The 16,251-nt window shown below is 43.5% G+C and overlaps 1 protein-coding gene across 1 annotated transcript in view; it reads right to left on the reverse strand.

Annotated features, from left to right (window-relative positions):
• Positions 1-92: 92 nt before the first annotated feature.
• pofut1 (protein O-fucosyltransferase 1) overlaps positions 93-16,251 on the reverse strand; it is a 49,780-nt gene continuing 33,621 nt past the window's right edge. The window contains exons 6-7 of the mRNA XM_079677035.1: positions 1,514-1,756; positions 93-1,152 (exon numbers count right to left, since the gene is read on the reverse strand). Of these exons, the coding sequence (XP_079533161.1) occupies positions 958-1,152; positions 1,514-1,756 (438 nt within the window). The 3' untranslated portion in view covers positions 93-957. The remainder of the gene's footprint in view (positions 1,153-1,513; positions 1,757-16,251) is intronic.

The following is a 16,251-nucleotide window of genomic DNA, read 5'->3' on the forward strand; positions in this document are numbered from 1 at the left end:
ACTGGCAACCAGGTCTCAACATAGCTTAGTATATCAGCTGATTCCAGTGTACTCACAGCTAAGCTTGCACTCACGGATGTAAACAGAGGCGGTTTGTACTTAAAAACAAATAGTGTGCATCACTTTAATGTTGGAAAATATTATACAAAACATTCGACTTAAAAATCATTGCATTCACTGCTTTCCAACAGAGGAACACAACTAGCTTGACACACATTCCACAACCGCATTTAATCAATTGAACTTGTACAAATCTACTTTTTTGTCATCCTAATACATTTATTCACATTCAATGAATATCAATACTGTTCAGTTAACGGTCTCCTTTTTCCCTCCTATAATTAGTATGTACAGGAGGATCAGTTACTGTGCTCTCCTTGGAATGGAGGGCAGAGAGGAAAGGAAAGAGCAAGCAGGAAAATACATGGAGGGGTGGAAAGATGGGGAGAGAGAAAGAGAAGAGGGAAAAAGAAAGAGGGAGGGAAGATGATCACTGGCACTGCCGTCTTTTCCAGGGTTCACTGAGGTCACCAGAGGTCCTGCGAACATGTCTGGATTGCAAAGCATGGTGGCAGCACAGACTATGGCAGAAGCTAAAGGAAATGCTAAAGGATCTGTTGGTTTTCCTGATCGTAAGGAAAACTAGGTTGATGTAGGGAACACAGGCTTATGGAAGGAAAATCTTGGGAGGGTGCAAATACTGGATTTTCAAGAAGGTAACAGACAAAAATAGTTTTCCTTGGTGGCAGCTGTGTCCATATCAAAGCACTTTTCACAGACAGTACTGACATGCTGCATCATACTTTATAAGCCCTTCCTCCTTCTCACATTAAAACCCATTCTAAAACAGGACCAGCCTTCCTGAACCCTCATGTCACATTTAAATATTCTCTGCCTTCCACTTGTTCCCTCACCTCCTCATTACAGTCCTCCAGGACGACCATGTGACCTTTGTTCTCAGAGTTCTTCTTTTTGATTTAATTTCCCAGGCTTGTCCATGCCAAAAAAGGATGATGGGAGGCCGTGGACGTCCCGCTCTCTCTTCACGAAGGCGGAGAAGGAGGAGACACAGTTGCCGATGAAGTGCTCGGCTCGGCCTAAGATGTACAGGTCCATTTGGGCCAAGTCGGGCTGTAGACTCACCACTTTCACCTGGAAAAACACAAATAAATAATCTTTGGAAATTCTTAAAATGCTTGGTGTCAAAAACTGTAATATTTCCATTTTAGACAAATGGCGTAGTTTGCATGCAAATCTGGACTCAGACTCAAGGTCTTCTGGGTTAAGGCATGTTGACTGTGTAAAGAATGTGCTAGTTGTGACAACTAGCACAGTCAAAAATAAGCTAGTCCATTACATTTTTGTATTTATCTTTTATTTTATTTCATCCTAAAATAGAGAAACTGCCCCCTCCCAGGATAAATCAAGCATTCTGATTGTTATAACACATGACAGAAATGAAGCCAGAAGTAATTTATGACACATGTGAATGCATCACAGAGGTTGTACACACCTTGCCCTTGAAGAGCTTTTGGATGTCCCTGCTGTGGGACTCTGAGTCGGTGGCGATGTAGACGGAGCGGGCGGAGGTGTTCTTCACCCACAGCCTGACGGCCCTGCGGATCTCCGTCAGGTCGGGCAGACACATGTTCATGGAGAGAGGCAGCGCTGTCTTGCGGCTGTAGCCAACACACTGAGGAGAGGCCATGAAGTGAGGCCCTGCTTCACCGTTTTTCAGCATCTTGCAGGCGTTTTGCTGTGTAATGGGGAAAGAACAAAAGGATTAAGATGTGATAGGAGATGGCCGCTTCTTCTTGGCAGAGTTACAGGCCTGGGTTGCAGTCGAATAGTCTATTTCAGCGGTTCCCAACCTTTTTCAACTCAGGGCCCACTTAAGAATCACATTTTCGCGGCCCACGTTCAACCATAAACAATACGGAGGCTAAATAAAGTTCCGATTGGTCAATTCAGAACATGTGACACATTGTAAATCCAGAACAGACAAGGACTGTAATGACCAAGGAGGATCAAGAAAGAGAAAGGAAAAGAGGTTAAAACAAAGAAAAATCTTAATAATGAAAATGTTTCCACACAAATCAGAATGTTTTGCAAATTATTTGGTGGCAAATATTGAATTTACATTTACACCCATTAATATTTTATTTGGGCTTTTAGATGAAGACCGCGCACAGTTAATAAATACAACTATTCTGCTGGCTAAAATATATATTCAGTCAAGTCAATCAAGGAGTAATCTTAATTTAAGGTGTTTGAAGTTAGATTAAAAATACAATTTATTTTTGGGAAAAAATGATTGCCAGAAAAAATCAAAGGGTGGCTGAACACGCCATGAAATGGGAAATAATTAGCTCTAACGAAGAGTGGGGTTAAAGGAAAAATAAATATGCTTGCCATGTTGTGTTTTTGGCGGTATTTGGTTGTCAACCTATGTCAACCTAACCGACTGTATCTTTATTTCTTCAGTTTTTGTTTTGTTGTTGTCTGAGATGGGAATGTCATCTCCTATATGTGAGCTGCTCTATCGAAATCAGTCGGAAGTCGCAATGGCTCATTTCAAAATAAACGTGGATTTGCGTAAAAAAATAGTTTTTCGGGGTTCGGGTGTTTGGTTTGATTTTAAATAAACAGTCTTGGCATTCTGTAGACTCCCATTTCTGTTTGAATTACAAAATGGACATCAGAAATCGGCTTAAAAGGTCTAAGGATTTATTAAAACTAAATAGCGCTAAAAGAACTGCAGCCGATGGTGCTGCTAGCGACCCTGCACCTGCCGTTGCAGCAGCACGCCTTAATGTCACAAGCTTGACCTCGGCAAACCCCGGGGCTGAGTTAGCGAGCCCAAGCCTTGTCTTAAGTATTATATCATTCTTGATTATGCAGCACTGCCATGCTGGTTCATGTCCCTGAATAAATGGAGGAGAGAAGAACGGAGGGTGTTTCTTGCTTGGTAGCACATGTCTGCCGAGCATCTTGCTTCAGAAGCGAGGCAAGAATCCTTCCTGGCATTCGGAAAACGAAGAGTGGAACAGGCGAGCAAGTTTGCAGGTGTGCGTCATATGAGAGGCCCCGCCTTACATTTTCCACCACAGATTTGGGGAAATTGGTCCGTGCGCAAAGCATTGTGGGGATTTTAAGACCGCAGAGTCTACTCATGTGCAGCCTCGATATTTCTCCAAATGGAGTACGCCGGGCTCGGTAGATTTCCAAGTATGCTGGAGATTGGAACAGTACTTTGGCGGCACTCAATGACGTAGTATGCTTGAAATAGTGGCTCTGCAGCATGTGTACTCAACATTGAGAAACGGCCAATGACTGCGCATACTTTATTAGTTTAACAGGTTATGGGCCCAAGCAAAGTTGGACTCATGTTAGTTTTCCGGAAGAAGTTTAACGCGAAGTATTACACGGGACTTCTAAAAACTATGTGGACCAATAAGTAAAGAAGTGGCGGGAGATATTACACGCAACGTATAACGTGAAAAGCCCAATGCTAACAAGCTAGTTTAGCAAGCTAATCGCTGTGCTAACAAGATGGCAAACAGAGCAACGGGAGTTTTCGCGCCACAGCTTTTGTTCGATGGAACCGACGATAAGTATGACCTTTGGGAAACAAGATTCTTAGGCTGCCTACATATCCTGAAATTAAAAGAAACTATTCTCCATGAACCTACTGGAAATAGTCCTGAACAGCTAGCAGAAGACAGGAAAAAGAATGCTGATTGCTATGCTGAGCTAATAAGACTGATAGATGATAAAAGCCTATCACTGATAAGACACGATGCCGCTGACGATAGCAGGAAGGCTCTAAGAATATTGAAAGAACATTATTCTGGAAAAAGTAAACCACGGATAATAAACCTCTACACGTCGTTGACCAAGCTACACATGACAAACAGCGAAAGTGTTACTGACGGGCGGAGAACATTATCAAGGCTTTGAGGGAAACAGGTGAGACCATGAGCGACGGACTCATAATCGCCATGATAATAGGAGGACTGCCAGACACCTTTAAGCCACTGGCTGTTCATGTAACGCAGAATTAAGATAACGTTACATTCATAGACTTTAAAAGGAGGCTGTGTGTATACGAAGAGGCAGAACAATTGAAGATAAAATAAACCACAGATAACGTGATGAAAACTAATGTTAGACAAGGCAGAGTCCCCGGCAGGATGTCTGCAAACTAGAAGATGCTAACGTAATATGCTACAAATGTGGAATAAGAGGGCATAAGGCAAGAAGATGTTACAGAAAAGTGTGGTGTGGTTACTGCAAAAATAACACACATGAAGAATCCCTGTGCAAGAAAAAAGGGGGACAAGATGGTGTCAGAAAAGTGAAAGAGGAGGAAAAACGCGAACAAGACCAATTCTTCAAGGCAAAGCACACGAAGAGCGGGAGACCTCCAGACAACGTAGAGATGAGAGGCATCATGGTGGACGCTGGAGCAACATCCCACATCGTGAACGATATTGAAAAGTTTGACAGCTTTGATGACTCATTCCTTTCAGGGACACATTCAGTAGAGTTAGCTGACGGGACCAAATGCAGCAGAATTGCACAATGCAGAGGAACAGCGATTGTGTATCTGCTAGACGACACTGGACGACAGCACAGAGCACAACTACGGGATGCACTGTACATACCTTCATAACCACATGACATCTTCTCTGTGGCAAGAGGTGCAAATGGAGGAGCGACAATCACCTTCAAGAAAGGAGAAAGCCACATGGTTACCAAGGACAGTAGCAGGTTTGACCTCCATGAGAGTGGACATTTGTATTACTTGCCAACTGTTAAAGAAAATGTTGAACAATTTAAAGGGTGTCATGATTAGGCCTGTCACGATAATTAATTGTGTTGGACGATAAATTTTTCTGGAAATTATTGCGATAAACGATAATATTGTCGGCACCGTTTTAAGACCATTTTAGACATAATGATAATATATAATAATAATTCAAGTACATCCTTTCAAACATAACTTTTTATTGAACATTCAACATTGCAAATGAAATGGGAAATAATATTAAAATATATAAATTAATAAATAAAACAAATTAATTAAATTATAATAAATTAATTAAATCACACACAACCAAAACAATAAATTAAATAGAGTCAGGCTGGAAAACAGAGCTCTCTCTCTCTCTCTCTCATATATATATATATAAATAAATAAATAAATAAATAAATAAATAAATAAATAAATAAATAAATAAATAAATAAATAAATAAATAAATAAATATGAGCACACATTATCTCACAAGCAAAAAGAAACTCCTTAAAACAACAGTCAAGTGTACAGTCCACTGTCAAAGACCCAGATGCCTCAACAGGCCATATCCAAATCTGTTTTTCTAAGTTTTCGAGCAAGGAACACCAACATGTTTGCATTGTCGGGCGGGGGCTCTCCATCTCCAGCTGCCGTGTTTGCTCCCAGATGGAAAAACGGAATGGGGTGGTTGTGTTTTAGGTGGTTTAAAATGCGTGGTATTGCCTGCTTTTGTCGCTACCTTTTTTAAACCAATGTGACACACCGCCCGGCTCATTCATGTCCGTAGGTTCGCCTCGTTGATTTGGTTTGAATCCAAAATACTGCCACACTGGAGAATCGAGATGTGTCGTTAGGTTTTGTAACCAATTCCATTACACTTTAAATTCCCCGCGAGTAAGTCACACGTTGTCTCCCGCTTGTTGCTATATTATTAATTTGGCTGCTACGCTGCTGCACGTGCACACGGAGTGTCCTGTCAGCTCCTCACAGCGCGCCTGGCAGCCACAGCGCTCCAGGCTAAAATGCTGGTCACACCTTTATGTAAACGGCAATTTATCGAGCTCAGAGAAGTTATCGAGTCCATTTTTATTTATCGTACGATAAGTCAATTTATCGATTATCGCGACAGGCCTAGTCATGATATGCAAACTTGGCATGACATTTTGGGTCATTGCAACTATGAAGATGTACAGAAATTACAAAGTGTAGTGACAGGCATGGAGATAAAAGGAACAGCAGTTAAGCCTACTCAGTTATGTGAAGTGTGTACACAAGGAACATTTACACAGACTAGAAATAGGGAGCCAGACCGAAAGGCTGAGAAACCCTTAGATCAGCTAGCTGATTTAACTGGTCCCATGTCAACACTGAGCAGAGAAGGCCACAGATATGCACAGTCATTTACAGATGACTATTCAGGCACCGTGATGGTATATTTTCTGAAGTCAAAAAGTGATACAGTGCAAGCCACAGAAAGGTTCTTGGCAGACATAGCACCTTATGGAGTAGTCAAGTGTATTCGTTCAGACAACGGCACTGAGTTTACAAGCCGAGACTTTCAGGCGCTCTTAACTAAAAATAGGATTAGACATGAAACGTCTGCACCCTATTCACCACACCAAAATGGTACAGCAGAGAGAAGCTGGTGAACTCTCTATGATATCAGCAGATGCCTACTGATAGATAGTGGGTTACCAGACAAGCTATAGAACTACGCTATGCAGTGTGCAGCTTTTGTAAGAAACAGGTGCTACAACAGGCGCACAAAGAAAACGCCATACGAGTTGTTCACAGGCAACGAACCAAATGTATCCAAACTGCAAAAATTTGGTACAACATGTTTTGCTTACAAACAAGAACAAGGGAAGCTAGACTCTAGATGTGAGCACGGGGTTTTCATTGGCTATGATAAAAACAGCCCAGCTTATCTGGTGTATTACCCAGAAACAGAGAAGGTGCAAAAGCACAGGTTGGTGAAATTCACAACCAAAAGCGCAAAAGAAAAGGAAACACAAACATCTGAATCACACATAGAATGTGGTCATGAGGATGCACACTCCAGGGCCGTAGGCAATGATATAAATGTGGAAAATGTATCAAGTCATGGTATTCAGATGTGTGTGCCTGAGACTTTACTTGAAGAGACTGAATGTACAAAGCACAAACATGCATGGACTTTTGCTACAGAGCAGTCTGTGATATCCCTCAAACCTACAATGATGCCATAGTGTCAGCAAAGTCAAGGCAGTGGAAGAATGCCATGGACGAGGAGATGCAATCTCTGGAGGAGAACAAGACCTTCCACCTCACCCAGTTGCCACCAGGTAAAAAGGCAGTGGGGGGAAGATGGGTCTATGCACTCAAAAGTGACATTGATGGATCAGATAAATACAAGGCAAGATTTGTAGCAAAAGGCTACAGTCAAAAACCAGGAACAGACTACAAAGAGACATTTTCTCCCACAGCTGATATGACAAGTCTAAGAGTACTCATGCAGAAAGCAGCACAAGAGGGGCTCATTTGACACCAGATGGACGTTAAGATAGCCTATTTGCATGCACCCATTGATTGTGAAATCTATATGGAGCAACCAGAAGGCTATGAAGAAAAGTCAAGAACCGGGGAAAACCTAGTTTGTAAGTTGCAAAAGTCTCTCTATGGCCTTAAGCAATCAGGTAGGAACTGGAATGCTATGTTACACACATGTCTGAGTGAGAACGGTTTCATACAGAATCCAGCTGATCATTGTGTGTATGCAAGAGAGAAACATGATGAAAAGGTAATCATGATTGTATGGGTTGACGATCTGATCATAGCAGCAAGCAACAAAAATGTACTGGAAGGTGTAAAGATTATGCTTTCTGACAGGTTTAAAATGAAGGACCTGGGAAAGTTGAAACATTTCCTGGGAAACAGAAGGTGAAGTTTAAATGTCTCAAAATAAATATATAGGCAAGATCCTATAGAGGTTTGAAATGCAGAATTGCAAGGCCAGGGGGACCCCATGTGAGCCAAAACTTGAACAAATAGATGATTCTGAGAAATGGACAGACCCAACCAAATACAGAGAGGCAGTGGGAAGTTTAATTTACTTGTCCACATGTACTAGACCAGATATAGGTTTTGTGGTCAGTAAACTATCTCAGCACTTGGCTGAACCAACAGAGGAACATTGGAACACAGTAAAACATGTGCTCTGATATCTAAAAGGCACAACAGAACAGGAGTTATACTTTAAGAGAAATGACAGAGAGGCACTAGGTCTAAAAGTGTACTGTGATGCTGACTGGGCCTCAAATGCAACAGACAGGCGTAGCACATCAGGATATTGTGTCAGTCTAAGTAAAGGAAGCTCTCTGATCTCATGGAAAACAAAGAAACAACCAACAGTGGCATTATCCACCTGTGAGGCAGAATACATGTCTTTAGCATCAGCTATACAAGAATGTATATATTTAGATCAGCTACTTAAAGGTATAGACACATACCAGTATGCACAAACAAAGGTGTACGAGGACAACCAAGGTACTATAGCCCTTGCCAAAAACCCAGTAAACAGGCAAAGGAGCAAACACATTGATATTAAGTACCATTTCATTAGGGAAACTGTAAATAACGGAAAGTTAACTTTGGAGTACTGCCCTACTGAGTTAATGATGGCTGATATCATGACCAAGCCAGCTACAAAGCTACAACTAAAGAGGTTTGCTCAAGACATGTTTGGCACTTAAAAGTGCACGAGTGTATTCACATTGTTAAGGCAAAAGAGAAGCCTTATTATATTGTTGTTTTGTTTTCATGTAACCAATAGAGTTAAGGTTGAGTGGGAGTGTTAAGTATTACTTTGTAATAGCACCCTTACTCCATGTTTAATGGTACGTCCCATGTGACGTCATAAGCAAGCGCGGAGCGCTATATGTCTCATTGTTGATTACGCATCACCGACATGCTGGTTCATACCCTGAATAAATGGATGAGATAAGAACAATGACTGCGCATACTTTATTAGTTTAACACCTTGACTCATCAAGGCGGCCGCCACCAACGCTGTCCTCCGATTCACAGGACAGCGTTGGTGGCGTCACCACCTGCGTTGCCACACCCTGTACCACACCCGCCAGCATCCTCCTCCTCCGTGCCGGTGCCTCCACTACAGACGCTACCTTGCAGCACATCAACAGGTACTATTGGGCAAGCTCAAAGACAGCAGCCCCAAATGATCTTGGGGTTAATAAACCCAACCAGGTGAAACTGGATCGTTATCCAGGGAGATTGTTTTCAGGAAGGAAGCGCACTTTTGCCACTGCATGGTGCAACAACAGACCATGGCTTGAATATTCGTTAAAAGCAGACGCAGCCTTTTGTTTCCCCTGCTGACAGTTTAAAGTAAATACGTCTTCATCTGATGCGGCTTTTACTGTCAAAGGTTTTTGCGACTGGAAACACGCATTACAGACTGATAAAGGACTGCTAAGGCATGCCGCATCAAAAGAATACATTTTATGTGAGAGTTTGTGGGGAGAGAGACAGATACGCAAGGAAACAAAAGGAAACTAGTACTTTGGTGCACAGATCAGCTGGCACGGAAACGTTATAACGTGTCAGCTGTCGTTGATATTATAGATTTTTTAGCTGTCAACAAACTCTCTCTCAGAGGTGACCACGATTCACTCCACAGCATGTCCGAGTCAGGCAGTGGGCTCTTCCTATCGCTGTTTAAGTATACGCTGCACAAAGATGCAGAGTTGGCCAAAATAATGTTCTAAGTTAGCTCGGCTGAGCGAAAGGATAGACCTGCAGTGCATAGGAAAATAAACCACGGGCTAAACAGTTCATCGTCTCCGTCTCTACTATTTCTCTCCGAGTGCAACGATGAAGAAGCTGCCACCCTCAACCAGTGTGCCTTGCTCGTGATTCACCAGTGTTTGTGCTTCCACGCACACAATGTTTCAAAAGTGGTTTCTATGTTGCCCTTTATTTGTGTATGTATTTGCGATAAGTGTGCGTCTTTGCGCAATGCTGTTGGCCTTGCTGTTGGCCTTGCTGTTTGATATATATTGTGCCGCAGGACAACATGACGGTTTTGTGTGCCCTCCCATGAAAATCATATGCCCTCCCTTTAGATTTGTTCTGGCGCCAGGTCTGTACACACACACACTCGCGAGCTTCCCTCAGACCAGTAATCCAAACGAAAATATCTTCCCTCCGTAGTATTTTGATCATTTGCTCCGCTAATAATCAATCAGATCGATGGATTAAAGAGAAGAGGAAACTTTAAACGCCTTTTTCTCAAAAGGATGACTCTGTAACAGTCATTATATAATGTGACATATTTTGCTTAATATTTTAGACCCTCCAGAATAACGCGGCAAAAATCCTTGATTATGCGGGCTAAAATCCTTGATTATGCAATTAAACATGCAGGGTTTTTATGTGATTTTATGCGGTGAAATTGCGGGAAGTTGCGAAATATGCGGAAAGTTGCGAAAAATAATAGATTTTTTTTAAAATATTGGGCTGTCTTATTTATTCTCTCTCGCACACAACCTGCCGCTAACGTTAAACCCCTTTCCTATTCAATTAAACACATTCAATGTTTATTTATTGTAAAAGCAATGGGGTTATTTTAAACACACCCACCCCACCCAAGCCATGGGGAAGCTGGGTTAATCGGAACATGAGAGTACACAGGTATAGACAGAGAGAAGGAAGAAGTAAGATGTCCCCTGACAAACTAAGCCTATATCAGCAAAACTAGGGGCTGAATCTAATCAGCCCTAACTATAAGCTTTATCAAAAAGGAAGGTCTTAAGCGCACTCTTAAAAACGGATAGGGTGTCTGCCGTCCGAACACAAACTGGAAGCTGATTCCACAAAAGTGGAGCTTGATAAGAAAAGGCTCTGGCTCCCATTGTACTTTTAGAGACTCTAGGAACAACCAACAACCCTGGATTCTTGGAACGCAATGCCCTAGTAGGACAATAGGGTATAATGAGTTCTTTAAGGTAAGATGGCGCCTGCCCATTAAGGGCTTTGTAGGCGAGAAGAAGGATTTTAAATTATATCCTGTGTTATATAGGGAGCCAGTGTAAGGCAGCCAGAACAGGAGTAATGTGGTCCCTGCGATCGCATCTTTCTGGAGGGTCTAATATTTGGAGTACAAAAACAATCTTGATATCATTAGAAATCTAGGAATCTCCTCTTTCCAACAGTGCATGCAACTCAAAATGTGTTTTCGGGTCAATGCGACTGATTTCGATGGAGCAGGTCACATATGTTATTGCTAAAGACCATGTTTGTGTCTTTAGCCAGTACAAAAAAAATTATAATTAAACTATTTGGCATCCCACTTGCAATGCCTTCGTGGACCACTATTGGGCCGCGGCACACAGGTTGGGAACCACTGGTCTATTTGTCTGTTTTTAAGACTGCAGATGATCCAGGCAGCTACTGCATATATGTATGCACAGGTAGTTAATCCTGTTCAGCTTACTGGTTCTTTGTATTAGCCCTGTATCTATTTCTGTGTACGTTCATAGAGAGCAATAAGTAGTCATATGCTCCGAATGTGTAAACATACTGTACATGACAAATTGACAATAAAGCTGATCCTGACTCCGCCGATACATTCATTGTTTTGACTCAATCCCACATGCACTGTCCTTCAACCACAAATAAAAAACATTAAGATCTGAATTTAATCTGCAACAGAAAATAGTCCTCTACAAATTATCTACCTCTTTCTGAATAAGAAACATTAGAAAAATCGACATGTACATGTCAATACGTTAGCTGTCAACAATCTATATTTGTGTGAGTTTTATTTTAATTTTTTTTGACATTTACAGTAGGAACCAATGAGCTCAAGTACTGAGGGATAAACATTGTACATTAAGATTGTTCATATTATTTGTTTATAATAAGAAAAACAAAAGTTACGTATGTAACTACGGTTCTATGATATCTTCTGTCTCGCGCATGTCAAATATTTATGTCAAGAAAGTCACGTGTGACCTCGTGTGACCTCGTATGACCCCGGACAAGAGTGGACATCAGGCGCCCAAGCTCTCTAGATATCAGAGCAAATGCTTGTAATGAGGCGTCACTGAGGCTGGTAGAGGTAGCGCTAGGGATGGGTATCGTTAAGGTTTTAACGGTACTACTACTTTTATCGATACCGCTTATCGGTACGGTCCTTTAACGGTACTTTTATCGGTTCTTTTGGAGAGAAAAATAAGGTAAACTAACTAAACAAATTGTGAACAAAACTAACAAAATAAATAACTCAGTTACCTCTAATCATTAACCCATGTTTGTATAATGTAGTTAACTCCGTGTGTTGCTGCTAGCATACATACCTGACGTGGAAACGTTACTCGGGGATGGGGCTACAGAGCTACTAGAAAGACAGTCGAACCCGGTGCATTCCTCCGTCTGAATGTGGTGCACTCTTGCTAAATGTTTAGACAAATTGCTTGTGTTACCGCCCTTACATGCTAAACTCTTATTGCACTTTAGACGGGTAAAGTTTAACGGCACCTCCGAGCGCGTTCTCTCTGCAGTCTCCTCCGTGTATGTGTGTTGCTGCATGTAGCAGCTGCGTGTGTGTAAACTGCCCCGCCCCCTCGCAAGCAGGCGGGGGAGAGAGATCGAAAATACTAAAAATAATCATAGAAGCATTTTTGCAGTCTTTTTGCATGTTGGAAACGGAGTTGGCAACACTAAAACTGCAATATTAATGTTTGTGTAGCAATAATACATATGACATATTTTTTACATGTCTTCAGTACCAATAAAAAGACCGCTAACGTCGCAGCTCAACGGTACCACGGTCTTTAATAATTCAGCCCCGGGGGCCCGTTCAATACCGGGGCTCGGTATCCATCCCTAGGTAGCGCTGAGAGCATCCTTCTGCAGGGAAGCTGAGAGGGCCAGCAAGAGGTGAGAGAGGGAATTGCCTATACGGCTCATGTGCGCCGCTGTATTATAAGTCTTAGTGAGCAGGTCATCAGTGACCCGACATTGGGGTCGAGGGAACCTGGCATCCGACCTCAGAGCTTCGTCAGGGGAAACTATGAGGGAAGCAACAGTCGGCATGTGGTCAAGGCCAAATCTTGCATCCTGCATGGCTGCCAGGGCTCGGCCATCGGACGTAAGACGGGAAAGAGCCTGCAGCATCCATGTAACTCCCTCAGATACTCACCAGAGGGAGGAACGGTAAAGGTGGCAGGTGCCAGAGTGCGCCTGAAGAACGCACTGGCAGGCGCTGTTTCTGGCTGCCGTACATCCAGCTGCAGGCGAGCCAGTGCCATGCGAATGACGGCACCCATGGTCATCTGTCCCCTCCGAGGATCCACGAGCTGAGGTACAGGAGCCAGGCCCAGAAGCATGGGACGGGCCCTCCCCGTCATACTCATTAAAATGAGTGGCTGAAGCTGCCATCGAGACCACATCGTCCTCTGGAACCAGCTCAGCCATGGGTGGATTGGGTGCAGTACGGGCACCAGAATGGAGAGCCAGGAGGAGTGACTTCATCTGGGCTAGCTCAGTAGTTAGCAGATCCACCCTATCAGGCTTAGTCCTCTGCTTGGGGGGGGGGCACCCGCAGCTTCTGCGGCTCAACGCCTAGGATGGGTAGGTTGGGCTGGAGTCAACTGTGCAGGGGGAAGGCCACCCTCAGCCAGTAGTTCTACGTCGGCCAGTCTAGCAGCTCTTGCATGATGGTGCAATTAATGTACGGGTCCTCCGAAAGGCCCTCCCTCATGCTCAAGGCCAAGACAAGAGGGGCAAAGTTCATGACCATCCTCTGATTGAAGAGGAGCCATACAGGTGTTACAGCCTGGAGAGTTAAACATAGTGACAGCACCAACGAAAACTCCACACTAATTGCTGGTGGCAGCTTAAGTCAGTCTGAGCGAGAGCACTCCGCTGACTGTAAATAATCGGGCCAGGAAACAATATATATGTGAGAGGGGAGTGAGGGCACTCCCTTCACTAGCACAATAGTAGTTAGCATGAGCACTCTGCTAACTGGGGTAAGAAAAAACAAGTCAGTTAACAGTATATATGCCGTGAGAGGAGAGCGAGGACACTCTCTTCACTAGCGCCGTAGCGAGTTAGCCTGAGCGAGAGCACTCTGCTAACTGGAGGATGGAACGGGTAATGAACCAATTGTGGGCAGTGAGAGGGGAGCGAGGACACTCTTCACTAGCGCAGTAGCGAGTTAGCTTTGAGCGAGAGCACTCAGCTAACTGGAGGATGGAACAGGAACTAATTGTGTGCCGTGAGAGGGGAGCGAGGACACCCTCTTCACTAGCGCAGTAACAAGTTAGCTTTGAGCGAGAGCACTCAGCTAACTTGGGGATGGAGCAATTATCTATAAGCTTAGGCGCATTCACACCGCAGTACTTTTCCCACTTTAGTTCCGATATAGTTCCGAAATGTTGCGTTCACACCAAAAAAATCCGGAACTAAAATGTGTTCATGAGAACCTTTTTATCCCCTTTTCCGTCCCTGCTAGAGAGCAAGGACTTTCGTGGGAGAAAAAGGTTCCTATTTCTGATTGGCTGGGCGGATTGCAAGCCACGCCCCCTAAAACTCCCAAAAAGTTTTGTGAAGCCGCCATTTTATTATCCTCGCACTATATCGCATTAGTTCATGAGAACTAAAGAGTTCTCATGAACTAAGTTCTGATGAACCTTTGTGGGAAAAGTGCTGCGGTGTGAAAGCGCCTCTTGAGTATAGATAGCACAAATTAGCTCACAATCAGAAAGAATGGCAGTGATCTCACCGACTGACGTGCTGGAGCGTCTGTTCTTTAACGGTCCGGAGCTCCTGGGAGTCCAAGCGGTTAACACTGCGGTCCCCTCCCTTGGGAGGGGGACAGCTCGTCGAAGCCTTTGGAGGGCGAGCGTTTTAGCCCGCAGCTTCGATCGAGATGATCACAAGGCTAAAGGTAGCGATGAGCTTGAATAATCAAAGTTTTAATAGGCTAGCTTGGCTTCTACTCATAAAGTAGTAACCTGTGCAGCGAGAAGATGAAAAAGGACTGAACTCGTAGACAACACCGGAACTTAGGGGTGTAACGGTTCAGAGAATTCACGGTTCGGTATGTACCTCGGGTTGGGGTTGCGATAACTTTCGAGGGGTGGAGCATTTTGAGTTTGTCCGAAGAATAGACAGGAATGTGACGGTGAGGTGCAAACCTTGTCCAGGCCAGAAGCTGTTATCCACTGCTGTAAACACCACGTCAAACCTCAACAAACACCTGCAAAGAACACATGCTAAGGTGAAGCTAATAGCTAAGGACCCCCGAACCCAGAGTGAGGGTGTTGTTAGTGCCCGCCGCCAACTCCGAAGCAGTACAAATTTGAATTTGGAGGACCGGTAACCAAAGCAGAGATGGACAGGCTAGTAGCATCCTTCATAGTAGAGGAAATGTTGCCCATTTGCACAGTGGAATCACCATCGTTCAGAGATATACTGCGCACAATACAGATAGCAGGAGACAGAGGATAGCCATGGTCAGATAGGAAAACATTCAGGAGCTATCTGGATCAGTCTTATGCGACAATGGAAACTGAACTAAAGAGAACATTTGAAACTTTAGCAGTCTGCGTGATCTGCCTGTAGGGAGGGGCGGGCCGGCCCTGCGAGTAAAGTAATAAGTAAAGAATGGGCGTCACAGCCATTATATGAGGCTGGGACAAGTCCTCCCCACTTTTTCAAATGATTAGTTTAGACCCCCCCACTTCTACCATGTGGAAAGTCCGTGAATCGGTCTATCCACTCGCCGCACTTTGTAGAGCGCTGTGTCAGTGCTTCACTGTCAAATCCATTCCACTTGCTTATTGAGAGAATGTCCAAATCAATGAAACTCCGCACCATGTTTTCACTGCTACTTTGTACCAAGGCAGATTCTCCCATAGCGCGTGCATGTTCAAGGAGTGTGGACAGCTCAGATCTGTTGTATGAAGCGATGCCGGCAGCAGAGGTTAGGCACACACACCAAGTGTTCAGGACATTGTTAATACAACGAAAATCAAAGCTGACGATCTCTTGGTTTGATATGTTTTTTCCCCCAGACAACATGGACATAAGAACATTTTTTTCAAAGAAGAGGAAAGTAAGTCATCAGCTGGTAGCAGTTAATCAGTTAACAGTGATGGCGGCGGCAAAAGCGTCTCACTTCTGGAGAGGAGTTTCGTCTTTATGTCATGATAGAGAGATACAAATACTGAGTAGTTTAGATGAGAAAAGGCATCGAAATGCAGGGTTACTAGTATTTATCATGTAAACAGGGAACATGAATAACCCGATCTCTCTGTGCTCATGTAAAAACCATATCCCCAATATGATCATAACCGGGATAATACTCATAAATGGCTTACTGATGTCCATGTAGAGACGCAGTCAGTGTGTTTTACTGGAGCCTCAGTTCGATAAGATATTA

This window comes from Notothenia rossii, assembly GCF_949606895.1.
Source record: "Notothenia rossii genome assembly, chromosome: 4".
Classification (NCBI taxonomy): Eukaryota; Metazoa; Chordata; class Actinopteri; order Perciformes; family Nototheniidae; genus Notothenia; species Notothenia rossii.